Source organism: Diaphorina citri, unplaced genomic scaffold (genome assembly GCF_000475195.1).
Source record: "Diaphorina citri unplaced genomic scaffold, Diaci psyllid genome assembly version 1.1 scaffold653, whole genome shotgun sequence".
NCBI classification, from domain to species: domain Eukaryota; kingdom Metazoa; phylum Arthropoda; class Insecta; order Hemiptera; family Psyllidae; genus Diaphorina; species Diaphorina citri.
The window spans coordinates 117,963-133,303 of record NW_007378086.1 but is presented as its reverse complement, the minus strand read 5'-3'; the positions used below and the strand labels follow the sequence as shown (position 1 = coordinate 133,303).

The window sequence follows — 15,341 nt, the reverse complement described above, 5'->3', positions numbered from 1 at the left end:
AACCAAAATCAAATGAGACTTGATGTTTTAAGTTCAAAATATCCCAAGTTTAGTAACCACAAACCTTGGATCAAAAATATAACCTAAAAAAATATTTTGAATATCTCTGACAGTTTCGTTTAGCCACCAACTTATTACGCTCAGACAGACACAACAAGAAAGAAAATCAATGTTTCTAACACAGACCGTTTGGATTTTCCCAGATTGATGGCCCCCGAACAACCACAGAAAGCGGGACTATTCCCGCGGTTTGGATCCAAATTCCGATATTCAGGTCGAACTCATTACGAAACGAAACGAATGCCGATCGAGAGACCTGCACCTCACTTTGAACGGAGCTTGAGTGGACGTTACCTTTCTTCTAGGAGTATGGATGGTGAGTGTTATATTACATTTGTATTTTATTCTATTAGTATTATTAACTAATACATAGTTCATTGATCTGTAGAACTCGGTCAGAAAAAGATCTTGTACTTTTGATTTGATATATCCTTGAAGTCCTAAAATCAAAAGCTCCTTTGTTGAAGAGTTAAAGCACAACATTCACCGCGAAATAGGCCGCATATCTGTTGCAATGTTGGAAGAGTAGAGCAAAATCTCAGAAATCGCCTCCAGAGTGTATCGTCAATGGCGGTCGTCATTTGAATGGTGGACTCTTCAAACCTTCATAAAATCAAATTTCCCACATTTCTTGATAATAATTCAGCATCAATCACCAGTTAAGAATAACAGCCTTTTTTAATCGAAGTTTCAAAAAAGTAAATAACCGCGCCGCACCCTGTAGTACACAGAAAAGAAGGAAGAACACGTGAACATGGCGGTCGTCATTTGAATGGTGGACTCTTCAAACCTTCATAAAATCAAATTTCCCACATTTCTTGATAATAATTCAGCATTAATCACCAGTTAAGAATAACAGCCTTTTTTAATCGAAGTTTCAAAAAAGTAAATAACCGTGCCGCACCCTGTAGTACACAGAAAAGAAGGAAGAACACGCGAAGACCAAAAGGTTATAAAAAGCTTACGACCAGAAAGTTCCTTTATATGTTGAATATGTATCAAATTGTAAATTTGGTATTTTCTAGCTTTGGGCGTACCAAGACACAATTCAGAACAATATGACATGGATGAATCCTTTGGCAAGAGACATACCATCCCTTTCACTCCCAAGTCTTTGAATTCCAACGACACAGACAAGAGTGATCCTTCTGTCAAGAAATCCAAAAAAGACCAGGTAATTTTCTTTCGTTTCATATTGGCCAGTTAATTATATTGTTTATTTCTTTAATTTTGGTCCTTATTTTGCATCCCATTTACAGATATCGTTAGTTGTTTAAATTTTTGTTGTACTTAAAAGTTAATTTGTTTGCCCGCCATATTTATAATCTATTGTCGAGAAGGCATTTGCCACTCTTCCGTGTTTTGTCTCCCTTTTATTGCATGCCTTCAACTGTGGTCGTATTTTACCCACCAAATAAAAAAAAATGCAAAAAGAAATGTTTGCTAATTTTCCATTCAAATGGCAAAACGTTATTCCTTCATCTTTTGTTATTAGCCTATATTTTTTATTTGGTTTACTAGTACTTAATTTCAAAATATTAAATTAGGGTAGGTAAAATTATTGAGAATAAATGTTGTGTAAAAGACATCTCATTAAGCATTTGTTACTTTCATAAAAATTTAATAATTAAATTGTAACTTTTATTTCACAGAGAAAAGCAAAAGGTGAGGATCTGTTTGATAGACCTTCTATTTCGTGTCCATTTTTATTTTTAGTCCCTTTTAGGACTGTGTTAGGCACCTATTATTAAAAGTCTAAAATGTCCTTTTTTTCTTACCTACCAGCTGTCATTATCATTTCAAGAACCAACTCGATATGTTTTAAATGGACGCAATTGGATGTACCATTGTACCCACTTGCCCTTGCAATCTATTAATAACAATCTGACTCTCAGCATCTATGTGAGACCTTTCATAGAAGTGGCTCAAAATTACCCCAACTCGCCCTACGCCTTAGTTCCTCTACCTCTTCTACGAATGTACCACTTAGCATGTTACTAATTGTTTTGCTTGTTTTGTTTTGTTTTACTTATTAGAGTCCAAGTAGTATATTCGGTAGAATTGGATCTATGAAAAAATCTCCTAAAAACAAAAAGGATCGAAAAGATCGCGATAGAAGCGTTTCTCCAGATTCTTCAGAAGACAAAGAAAATGATTCCCGAATAAGTTTGTCTAAGAAGTTTGGAGCGAAAGATAGCAAAAAGAAAGGCGACAAATCGCCTGATAGTAAAGACAAGAAAACTAAGAAGGATAAGAAAGGTTTCTTCCCGAAAAAAAAAAAAAAAAAAAAAAAAAAAAAAAACTTTGACCTCATTACATTATGAAAAGAAGAACATTGTGTTTCATGTATGTTTGAAAACCGTGGCTGTTAATGTGGTCAAGGATTTATGTAATTTCTGAAGGATAGGGTTATACAAAGGTAGGATCTTGCTACGATTCCCGCGACACTTTCGAATGTAGATGCAACACCAACACCATACCTTCCAGGAACTCGAAATTTACGATACGGGAAACGATTTTTTTTTTTTTTTTTATGTGATATTTCTCGTTTCGTCTTGCTTGCATCTTTAACGGTAACAGACGGGAAATATTGGTCAACAGGACATCAAACACTGCAAACTTATTAAATTGAAATAGTATGCCAAATTCGTCTTGAATTTCTTTTTCAATAAGCAAAGTGAACTTGAAGAGTATTAGCTCCATGGTTGAAATATCGACCGAAAGCAATTTACATAAGAATTCCTTTTTGTTATCACATTATACTCCTAAATATAGGGTGAATTGGGGTAACTTCGAGACACTTAAAGCGTTTTATTTTAATATCCCTTCTATTTCGTGTCCATTTTTATTTTTAGTCCCTTTTAGGACTGTGTTAGGCACCTATTATTAAAAGTCTAAAATGTCCTTTTTTTCTTACCTACCAGCTGTCATTATCATTTCAAGAACCAACTCGATATGTTTTAAATGGACGCAATTGGATGTACCATTGTACCCACTTGCCCTTGCAATCTATTAATAACAATCTGACTCTCAGCATCTATGTGAGACCTTTCATAGAAGTGGCTCAAAATTACCCCAACTCGCCCTACGCCTTAGTTCCTCTACCTCTTCTACGAATGTACCACGTATAAACAGGTGTACCACATAACTTCTGGTACGTGTTTCAAAGCACGCACCAGGTTACGATAACATGTTTCAAATCTTTCCTCGAAATCGATAACACATATCTAACGCGACTTGCATTACATATCTAACGCGACTTGCATTCCATTCATTTCAGGTATCAGTTGTGCTTGCAGATAAGAAATGACCTCCTGAGTGGCAAGTATGTAATTTATATCAATTGAGTCATGTAGTCAATAGACAGCATAGGTAATAGATCAGGGGTGCTCAACCTGTGGGTCACGCCTCGAAGTGCCTAAATGAGAGCCAGGGCCGCGTTTCATTAAAAAAAAAACTTCGCACTTAAAAAAAGTTGTGAGTAAAATTACTTACCGAAGAAAAACCTTTAAAAACTGTAGTAGCGCGTAGTCGCCTTAAAAACCAAATCTATGAAAATGATAGAGAGTCTCTATCATTTTCATAAGTTTGGTTTTTCAGGTGACTACGCACTACCAAAAGTCGCGCGACCACACTTCCAATGTGCGACGAGCCTAATGGATTCATTTCTCCCTTAGGGGAGTCGCTCCTCTCGAAAGGTTGGGTACCGCTGATGTATGTAATATAGAGCTAGATTATTTGAATTAACCCATTCTGTTTTTGTTGAATGTTTATCCAGACTGCCGTGTTCATACGTAACGTACGCACTATTGGGCTCTTACCTTGTCCAATCAGAACTTGGAGATTATGACCAAGAAGAACACAAGGGTAATCCAGATTATTTGAGAGAGTTCAAGTTTGCTCCCAACCAAACTCCCGAACTAGAACAGCGAGTGATGGAACTGCACAAAACTCACAAGTAAGTAGGGGACTAATATATGAAACTATAGGCTATAAGGCATCTACCTTGTTGAAAATCGATTGAAAAAATCGACAAAACTAGCAAGTAGAGGTATATTTCTACCGGACTATGAATAGTATAAAAGCAGAGGCCAAAATGGGTTGCTTAATTAAAAATACAAAAAGAGAGAGCTTGAGACTGGACTGAAAAAAATCCCTCAGACCATTTATGTAGGTAAGTAAATTTATAGGCAAATATGTACGGTGGTGATATGCTGTATGTCCTGTACAACAATGTAGAATAATATAGGGAATGGTTATTTCTTCTTTTGAACAATTAGATATGTGAAATATTTGGTCCCTTTGTAATTTCCAGGGGTCAGACACCAGCGGAGGCAGAAATAAACTACTTGGACAATGCTAAGAAGTTGTCAATGTACGGAGTTGTTCTTCATCCTGCCAAGGATTCTGAAGGTGTTGACATTATGCTGGGAGTATGTGCGTCTGGAATACTGGTCTACAGTGAAAGGTAATGCTATTAGTTCCTACTTGGGTGTGAGGGTATCTTGTTCAGAATAGAAGTGAAATAGGATAGAACTGCAACTCTGTGATTCTGAAGGTGTTGACATTATGCTGGGAGTATGTGCGTCTGGAATACTGGTCTACAGTGAAAGGTAATGCTATTAGTTCCTACTTGAGTGTGAGGGTATCTTGTTCAGAATAGAAGTGAAATAGGATAGAACTGCAACTCTGTAGAATTTAAAAGGAACCATCAGGATAACAAAGAAGGACAAAAGTTCTCACAAATAAAAGCAAACCAAATTCATCATATCTATTGTATTCGTTCATATTGAAGTTATAGCTATTAATAGGTCGTTAACTTATGGGAAGAAGCCCACCTGTTTTTTTTTCTGCATACTTAATGAAGTTTTCCTTGTTCCATCCTGCCAAGGACTCTGAAGGTGTTGACATTATGCTGGGAGTATGTGCGTCTGGAATACTGGTCTACAGTGAAAGGTAATGCTATTGGTTCCTACTTGGGTGTGAGGGTATCTTGTTCAGAATAGAAGTGAAATAGGATAGAACTACAACAGAACTGTATAATTTAAAATGAAACATTTTGAAAGCATGTTTGGAAAGCAGAGTAACAATGGACAAAAGTGTCCACAAACAAAAGCAAACCAAATTCATCATATCTATTGTATCAAGTTATTGTTGCTTTCAAATTATCAAAGTCATATTGAAGTTATTGCTATTAATAGGTCGTTAACTTATGGGAAGGAGCCCCCCTGTTTTTTTCTACATACTTAATGAAGTTTTCCTTGTTGTCAGGTTACGAATCAATCGGTTTGCCTGGCCCAAGATATTGAAGCTATCGTACAAACGTCATAATTTCTACATCAAGATCAGACCGGGAGAATATGAGCCTTACGAATCTACCATTGGATTTAAACTGGCCAATCATAGAGCCGCTAAAACCTTGTGGAAAGTCTGCGTCGAACATCATACGTTCTTCAGGTAGAGAGTTATTTTAGATTTGGAGTTATGTTCCAGTGTTCGTGGTCGAGTAGAGCACGCTGTGAACTCTGGTTCAGGAGGTCGCGAGTTCAAATCCTGTCCAAATGTAATCAACTAATCATAATGGACAGATCTAAATAAAGAATACAATAATTGATTTGTACTCGTATATTGTTCTATTGAACACTTACCTTAGGTCAAAGTACTAACCGAATTTTTTACCCCCCTGATCCTGCTCAGCTACAAGAAGATATTACGAGGTAAAAATTTGTACTTGAGAATTCATTATTATCATCTTCTTTTACTATTACTTTTACTGACCTATGGAGTCAAAAGGACTTCACTCAGAGTCTTTATGGTTGAAATAAAATTGGGATAAAGTCCTGGTGAACATTAGAATGGAAAACAATAAACTTTCATAAATAAATAAAAATTAACTTTCATGAAAACCATTTTATTGAACTGTTGTTCACTAATAAACATTTCTAACATAACTCCCATTCCATTGGTTTCAGGTATCAGTTGTGCTTGCAGATAAGAAATGACCTCCTGAGTGGCAAGTATGTAATTTATATCAATTGAACCATGTAGTCAATACATAACTAAGTAATAATAAAGGCAGTATAATGCTTTGTAACTGTTTGGTAATTAATTATTGCTAGTACTAGTACTTGGCAGTAAATGATAAAAGAGAAATAGTGTTCAATTACACTGCTCTAACAGGACTGAAGCATCCCTTTATCCCAGCAGTTGGCTATTACTGTTAGTATGTCCACATTCTCAAACAATGTCAAGGAAAAAATACGAAGTGGCTGTGTGGGCTTATTTTTGACCCACTGGAAAAAAAAACTTGGCTTAGATTGAACCCATGCCTTCCTGATTACCAGGCGATCGTCTGGATGACCTAGGCAGATACAAGAAATTTCATACCTACAAAACACAAAATTATTGCCTGAGACAGCATACCATTCAACCCCGAATTTCCCACCAATTTGACTCAACTCTGTTCTGCTTTGACACATGTTTAATATTTCATGATTTGATTTTCATATGATAAAATTTTAATTATTTGAATTAACCCATTCTGTTTCTGTTGAATGTTTATCCAGACTGCCGTGTTCATACGTAACGTACGCACTATTGGGCTCTTACCTTGTCCAATCAGAACTTGGAGATTATGACCAAGAAGAACACAAGGGTAATCCAGATTATTTGAGAGAGTTCAAGTTTGCTCCCAACCAAACTCCCGAACTAGAACAGCGAGTGATGGAACTGCACAAAACTCACAAGTAAGTAGAGGAGTTAACACAAGTGAGAGTTAACACAGTGTCAAGGGTTTTCTTTGATGTCACCCATTTGATTTACACAGGCCAGTATTTCTTAAACTCTGGATTAACTGAAAACTATGGTAATATTGGACATAAAGTATTCATGTAGGTAAGTACTCTATAGGGAAATATGTACGATGGGTATGTTTTTGTATTGTACCACAATGTTCTGTACAATAGAAACAGGTATTTATGATGTCTTATTTTGCACGAGTACCTAGATATGTGAAATATTTGGTCCTTTGTTATTTCCAGGGGTCAGACACCAGCGGAGGCAGAACTAAACTACTTGGACAATGCTAAGAAGTTGTCAATGTACGGAGTTGTTCTTCATCCTGCCAAGGACTCTGAAGGTGTTGACATTATGCTGGGAGTATGTGCGTCTGGAATACTGGTCTACAGTGAAAGGTAATGCTATTAGTTCCTACTTGGGTGTGAAGGTATCTTGTTCAGAATAGAAGTGAAATAGGATAGAACTACAACTGTATAATTTAAAATGAAACATTTTGAAAGCATGTTTGGAAAGCAGATTAACAATGGACAAAAGTCCCCACAAACAAAAGCAAACCAAATTCATCATATCTATTGTATCAAGTTATTGTTGCTTTCAAATTATCAAAGTCATATTGAAGTTATTGCTATTAATAGGTCGTTAACTTATGGGAAGAAGCCCACCTGTTTTTTTTTTTCTGCATACTTAATGAAGTTTTCCTTGTTGTCAGGTTACGAATCAATCGGTTTGCCTGGCCCAAAATATTGAAGCTATCGTACAAACGTCATAATTTCTACATCAAGATCAGACCGGGAGAATATGAGCCTTACGAATCTACAATTGGATTTAAACTGGCCAATCATCGAGCCGCTAAAACCTTGTGGAAAGTCTGCGTGGAACATCATACGTTCTTCAGGTAGAGAGTCATATGAGTTATTTTAGCTCTGAGTTATGTTCCAGAGTCCGTGGTCGAGTAACTTTGTGGACTTTTGGGTCTGGAGGTCTCGGGTTTAAATCCCGTCCAGATGAAATTGATTTATCATATACCCAGATCTAAATAAAGATTCCATTTTTTTTTTTTTTTTTAAGAAGGGGAAAAACAACCAAAATCAAATGAGACTTGATGTTTTAAGTTCAAAATATCCCAAGTTTAGTAACCACAAACCTTGGATCAAAAATATAACCTAAAAAAATATTTTGAATATCTCTGACAGTTTCGTTTAGCCACCAACTTATTACGCTCGGACAGACACAACAAAAAAAGAAAATCAATGTTTCTAATATAGACCGTTTGGATTTTCCCAGATTGATGGCCCCCGAACAACCACAGAAAGCGGGACTATTCCCGCGGTTTGGATCTAAATTCCGATATTCAGGTCGAACTCATTACGAAACGAAACGAATGCCGATCGAGAGACCTGCACCTCACTTTGAACGGAGCTTGAGTGGACGTTACCTTTCTTCTAGGAGTATGGATGGTGAGTGTTATAGGAGAAGGTTGAAGACATGCGGTCTGGAGAAGTGACTGTGTCTACACAAGTCAACAAGGTAAGCAAATATTTCTATTTATTCTGGGGGAACTTTGGGACAAGGCATGAGAGCAGGAACAGAGGGATACTGTTCTACTGGGTTAGAAAACAAAGAAATATTCGTTGGAATTTGAGATCATTTAATTCTCCCCCAAGGAGGGACTTTTCTGATCCAAAAGTCCAAATCTACAATCTTTAGGCCGATAAATAATTATTACGGGGACTTCTTGAACTTATTTTGGCATGCTGAGTTCTCGTACTTTCCGGTTTGGATCCAAATTCCGATATTCAGGTCGAACTCATTACGAAACGAAACGAATGCCGATCGAGAGACCTGCACCTCACTTTGAACGAAGCTTGAGTGGACGTTACCTTTCTTCTAGGAGTATGGATGGTGAGTGTTTCTATTCCTAAGTAATAGTTCATGGATCTGTAAAACTCGTTCAGAAAAAGAGTACCTTTCATAGCTCAATGAAGCCCAAAATTAAAATTTCCTTTGTTTTAAACACTTCCTTCATCATGACAAGTCAACAAGGTAAGCAAATATTTCTATTTATTCTGGGGGGACTTTGGGACAAGGCATGAGAGCAGGAACAGAGGGATACTGTTCTACTTTGTTAGAAAGCATATAGAAATATTCGTGGGAATTTGAGATCATTTCATTCTCCCCCAAGGAAGGACTTTTCTGATCCAAAAGTCCAAATCTACAATCTTTAGGCCGATAAATAATTATTACGGGGACTTCTTGAACTTATTTTGGCATGCTGAGTTCTCGTACTTTCCTTTTTTTTTGTTTTCTGAGCAAAAGAATGCAGGGGACTTTTTTTTACTTTTTCAAAAAAAGTGGGTCATTTTCATCGGGAGTTTTATGTTTCGGATGTACGATTCGTTTTGAGTACGAGCTATAACACACAGGTAAGCAGAACAAACTTGTTAAGTCAGATATACAAATCCTGTCCAAATGTAATCAACTAATCATAATGGACAGATCTAAATAAAGAATACAATAATTGATTTGTACTCGTATATTGTTCTTTTGAACACTTACCTTAGGTCAAAGTACTAACCGAATTTTTATCAACATGTTCGACAGTCTCGTTAAAAGCCAATTTATCACACTCAGACAGACACTCACAGTCAGAAATAAATCAATGTTTCTAACACAGATCGTTTGGATTTTCCCAGATTAATGGCCCCCACAAGAAAACTAAGAAGGATAAGAAAGGTGATAGAAGTGTTTCTCCTGTTAGCCAGGACAATGTATCGAGAGTTTCATTGAAGGAAAAAGGTAATGATTCACAATCAAGTTTAACCAGAAAAGGTGAAAAAGAAAAAGTTACTGATTCTACACCTGAAAAAGGTGGTCTATTCGGTAGAATTGGATCTATGAAATCACCTAAGGACAAAAAGAGCAAGAAAGATCAGGAAAGAAGTGTGTCTCCTGATTCTACAGAGGACAAAGAAAATGATTCCCGATCAAGTTTATCCAAAAAGTTTGGACTGAAAGATAGCAAAAAGAAAGCTGAAAAACTTGAATCTGAAAAATCACCTGAGAGTAAAGATAAGAAATCGAAGAAAGACAAATCTGGGGATAGTAAGAGAAGTTCAAAGATCAGTAAACGAGACTCGACTGCATCGCAAAGCAGTAGCACTGCAGGGGAGAAGGAGAAGAGTACAGATCTAGGTGAAACTACTCTGGCAGGAGGCCCCCCTACTGGCTCTCCACAACTACCTGTCTATACTAAGGAGTATGACTATGAAGTAGGAGGCAATGCTGCCAGTAGAAAGAGACTCATCAAAGGTTTTACCTACGAGAAAACTGACATCTCCAAGGATTCAGACAGTGATCTCCAGAAATCCTCACCCTCTCCTACTAAACAAGTTGCTCTTGCTTTCAACTATGCACCAGGTGAAAGTCAAAAGTTGACCGAGTCTGCTGCTGAGAAATCTAAAGCTTTCTTAGAGAAAAGTGAGAAACCAAGTACCGAGATCAAAACACCTGGTATTGACTATGTTGAATCTGCTGGACTCAAAGAAAAGCACAAGAAAGAGTTTGCTCATGAGAACACGAGCATTGTAAAACATCTGTTTGGAACATCGGAATCCAAGTCCAAGAAATCTGAACACAAAGAATCACTCAAAGACAGACTTTTCAAAAGTGACAAAAGTAGTTCTGACAAAAAGAAAGCAGAGAAAAACGATCCTAAAGACACCGAAGGAGAATCTCCTGAGAAATCGGACCAAGAAGTTATTGAAAGAATAATTAGAGAAAATGTGACAGAAAAGCAGAAGGGAGATAAATCACAAAGCAAGCGTGAGAGTGCCCAAAAAGAAAGCAGAGAAAAACGATCCTAAAGACACCGAAGGAGAATCTCCTGAGAAGTCTGACCAAGAAGTTATTGAAAGAATAATTAGAGAAAATGTGACAGAAAAGCAGAAGGGAGATAAATCACAAAACAAGCGTGAGAGTGCTGAAATTCTGGAGAAAGAAAAAATTGAAAAAGCTCTCAAAGAATTAGAAAAAGCAGAGAAAGGTATTTCAGACTTGAGTTTGAATGAGAAAGAAAAATCTAAAGCAGAGAGTGAGAAGAGTGTTGATGGAACAAGTGGGAAATCTAAATCAGGAAGTCCAGAAAAGAAAAGTCTCTTAACAGAGTATTCAGGTGAAAACATAGTATTCAAGTGAAAACACAGTATTCAAGTGAGAACAGAGTATCCTAGTAAAAACTTATAGTATGTAAGTGAAAACATAGTATTCAAGTAACAACTTATAGTACTCAAGTAAAAACTTATAGTATTCAAGTAAAAACTTATAGTACTCAAGTAAAAACTTAGTATTTAAGTGAGTATTTACAGAGTATTCAGGTGAAAACATAGTATTCAAGTGAAAACACAGTATTCAAGTGAGAACAGAGTATCCTAGTAAAAACTTATAGTATGCAAGTGAAAACATAGTATTCAAGTAAAAACTTATACCTAGTACTAAAGTAAAAACTTATAGTATTCAAGTGAAAACATAGTATTCAAGTAAAAACTTATAGTACTCAAGTAAAAACTTATAGTATTCAAGTGAAAACATAGTATTTAAGTGAGTATTCAACAGTCTCTTATATTGCCAAGGTAAATTGCAAGGTAGTTTAGTGGAACAGGGCCCTAATTTTCCGCATCCAAATTTGAGTGAAAATTCTCGTAAATTAATTCGCTTATGAACATTTTATATGTTGGTGCTTCGCGTCGACTATTTGTTCGATATTGCTTTCCTGAAAAAAATATAGTAAATAAAATGAACAGTGCTGTTTTGTAGCCTGTTTCTTTTCGGTAGCTACGTTAGAGTTTGAAGTATGTGGTTGTGAATTTGTTACATGCCCATCCCACAGTAAGGATGTTCTTTACTTACTTGGCGGGAAGAGATAATACTTCCAATTTAGGTGCTGGTTGATGAATTCTGTTTTCGAAAAGCAATATGTTTGTTTTCTTTGTTAGAGTTGAGGGCTTTTCTGGCAAGTTTTAGGTTGGATTATCCAGGTCAAGATTTAGACAATTTTCATTTTAGCCTTGTGCTGGTTGATGAATTCTGTTTTCGAAAAGCAATATGTTTGTTTTCTTTGTTAGAGTTGAGGGCTTTTCTGGCAAGTTTTAGGTTGGCTTATCCAGGTTAAGATTTAGACAATTTTCATTTTAGCCTGCGAAAGAAAAGGTTAAAGAATCCAAGGAAAAAGCTAAGGAAGCAAAAGAGAAAGCTAAAGAAGAGGCAAAAGAAAAATCCAAAGAGTCAAAAGAGAAAGCCAAGGAAAAAGTAAAAGAATCTAAAGACAAAGGTAAGGATGGTAAGGAAAAAGACAAGAAAGAAAAAGACAAATCTCCCAGCAAAGACAAAACATCCAGCAAAAACAAATTTTTTATGGCCAGGACCAGTCTGAGTTTGAAATCGGTTTAACTTTTATATGAAGAAATCTGATTGGCTAAATAGTTTGAAATCAACCAATCAGATTGCTTCATTCAAGAGTTAAATTAAGTTTAAACCCAGATTGTGCTCCTGGTTACTCGCAATTGCTCTCTTTAGTTTTTTTTTAAAGTGGGAAAACAAATTTGGATTTTTTTTTTCTGAAGAGTTTTTCCTAACGGGTATGTCAGTTGTTAACAGTCTAAGAGTTAAGACCTTCAAATCATTGAACACATTCGCGTTACTTTTTTTAGAATTATCTTTATTTTAGCGTATTTATGTAGCCTGGTAGATTGCATGAGTATTCGTTTGCTATTTATAGGCGGAAAATGTTGACAATGGAGCCCGTTCTCCATTCGTGACGGCGACAGCAATAACGACTAGAACGGCAACCACACATCAAGATCTGGAGACCAAGGCCAAGACAAGTCAGGTAACAATACAACTCCGATATTTCTTTAACGCTTTAATGACAGGATTCTCACACTGTAAGCTCTTCCACTCAACCAATGGTCGGCTTCAGGCTAGGCCTGTTGGCCTTATGAAGGGGGAAGAAGAGAAGGAAAAAGAAAAAATGCGAGAAAAAGTAAAGAAGCACAAATATTCGATAGAATAAAATAAATTAGATCCAAAAGAGTACAGAAAGCATCACATGCTTCTTGAGTCTGATGTGATTGAAATTTCATTTGATATAATGAAATTGTTGTAAATGTGAACCTTGCTGTTGTCAGGTTGAAGAGAAGACCGTAGCTCATACCACAACTACCAGTGGATTACGTCAAGAACAAAGAACCGTCACTCAAGAAGTTAGAGCCACCTCTACCATCCTGGCCGATAATAATATTGAGGTAACTATTCAATTCAGTAATAGAACAGAACACTAGTAGATTATGTACTCCAGTTTTAAATCTAGGTGTGAGTACCTAGATTACCTACAGGACATAAATCATGGTTTCAAAAAAAAAAAAAAGTTTCAATTGCATAGCCGGTTAGACAAAATATACTTATTTGGCCATTTAAAATGGGCTAAGTTAATATTAGAGTAAGAGATAGTGGTAGATCTATAATTTAACCCCTGTTCTTTTTGACAAGTCAACAAGGTAAGCAAATATTTCTATTTATTCTGGGGGGACTTTGGGACAAGGCATGAGAGCAGGAACAGAGGGATACTGTTCGACTGGGTTAGAAAACAAAGAAATATTCATGGAAATTTGGGAGCATTAAATTCTCCCGCGAGGAGGAACGTATCTTAACAAGATACCTATATATTTTAGGCCGGGGGAATTCGAAAACTGACTTTTGGCATGCTAAGTTCTCTTACTTTTTTAAACAAAAGAATGCAGGGGACTTTTTACTTTCTCGAAGAAATGGTGGTCAATTTCCATTGGGAGTTTTGTGTATATGTGCTATTCGTTTCAGTTCGAGCTATAACACACAGGTAAGCAGAACAAACTTGTTAAGTCAGATATAAAAACGTGGGGATATAACTGAATATCTCAAGACAAGTGTTTTACATTTCCCAGCTAGAATAACACAGCTGCCGTTACGTTTACATGTCCTTACGTAGTTTTTTTCATACTTTCTAGTCATGTTATATCGTTTAAATTGATAAATAATTTTGCGACAGCTTCTTTTTGTTCTATTTGAAAACGTTGTCATGGAAACTTTTCCCTTATGTAGGTAGGTATATTAAAATATTGAATTACGAAACTTATATTTTATTTGTTTAGATTCCGAATTGTTTTTAGCTTCTATTCGAGTCTCGTTTTAGAATTATCTTTATTTTAGCGTATTTATGTAGCCTGGTAGATTGCATGAGTATTCGTTTGCTATTTATAGGCGGAAAATGTTGACAATGGAGCCCGTTCTCCATTCGTGACGGCGACAGCAATAACGACTAGAACGGCAACCACACATCAGGATCTGGAGACCAAGGCCAAGACAAGTCAGGTAACAATACAACTCCGATATTTCTTCAACGCTTTAATGACAGGATTCTCACACTGTGAGCTCTTTCACTCAACCAATGGTCGCTTTCAGGCTAGTAGGCCTGTTGGCCTTATGAAGGGGGAAGAAGAGAAGGAAAAAGAAAAAATTCTCCTTTTTTTTTTTTTTTTTTTTTTTTTTTTTTTGTTTCAATAATTTTTAGGTCTGTAAACAAACTCAGTTGTTAACGACTGCCTTTTTATGGCCAGGACCAGTCTGAGTTTGAAATCGGTTTAACTTTTATATGAAGGAATCTGATTGGCTAAATAGTTTGAAATCAACCAATCAGATTGCTTCATTTCAAGAGTTAAATTAAGTTTAAACCCAGATTGTGCTCCTGGTTACTCGCAATTGCTCTCTTTAGGTTTAAAAAAAGTGGGAAAACAAATTTGGATTTTTTTTCTGAAGAGTTTTTCCTAACGGGTATGTCAGTTGTTAACAGTCTAGGAGTTAAGACCTTCAAATCATTGAACACATTCGCGTTACTTTTTCGTTTATTGGAAATGAAAAAAATATAGTAAATAAAATGAACAGTGCTGTTTTGTAGCCTGTTTCTTTTCGGTAGCTACGTTAGAGTTTGAAGTATGTGGTTATTTGTTACATGCCCATCCCACAGTAAGTAAGTTCTCTTACTTTTTTAAACAAAAGAATGCAGGGGACTTTTTACTTTCTCGAAGAAATGGTGGTCAATTTCCATTGGGAGTTTTGTTTATATGTGCTATTCGTTTCAGTTCGAGCTATAACACACAGGTAAGCAGAACAAACTTGTTAAGTCAGATATGCTGCTTTCTTTTCTGCAATCAGCTGGTTCGGAAGTTTGTGCAACGTTTTGTAAGTTTGTTTCAATCCAGTGAAGAAGCTGAAGATTTCGAATATGAAATCCGGATGGAGCCAAATCTTGTAGATCCTCATACAATCTAATTCGGACGCTCTGAAAATGAAATTGAACAAAAAATGGGACTTTTTAGTCTTAGCCGACGAATAAATAAAATAAGAACACCGTAAGAAAACGCCTACACAAAGTTGGAACTGTTGAAGGTAACTCT

General features: G+C 36.3%; 1 protein-coding gene across 1 annotated transcript in view; it reads left to right on the top strand.

Moving 5' to 3' along the window:
* Nucleotides 1-15,216, top strand: part of LOC103510883 (glutamic acid-rich protein) — a 17,177-nt gene extending 1,961 nt beyond the window's left edge. The window contains exons 2-11 of the mRNA XM_017444774.1: nt 204-376; nt 1,086-1,234; nt 2,097-2,319; nt 9,592-10,584; nt 10,733-11,040; nt 12,049-12,297; nt 12,632-12,742; nt 13,041-13,157; nt 14,149-14,349; nt 15,100-15,216. Of these exons, the coding sequence (XP_017300263.1) occupies nt 204-376; nt 1,086-1,234; nt 2,097-2,319; nt 9,592-10,584; nt 10,733-11,040; nt 12,049-12,297; nt 12,632-12,742; nt 13,041-13,157; nt 14,149-14,349; nt 15,100-15,216 (2,641 nt within the window). The remainder of the gene's footprint in view (nt 1-203; nt 377-1,085; nt 1,235-2,096; nt 2,320-9,591; nt 10,585-10,732; nt 11,041-12,048; nt 12,298-12,631; nt 12,743-13,040; nt 13,158-14,148; nt 14,350-15,099) is intronic.
* The last annotated feature ends 125 nt before the right edge of the window (nt 15,217-15,341 follow it).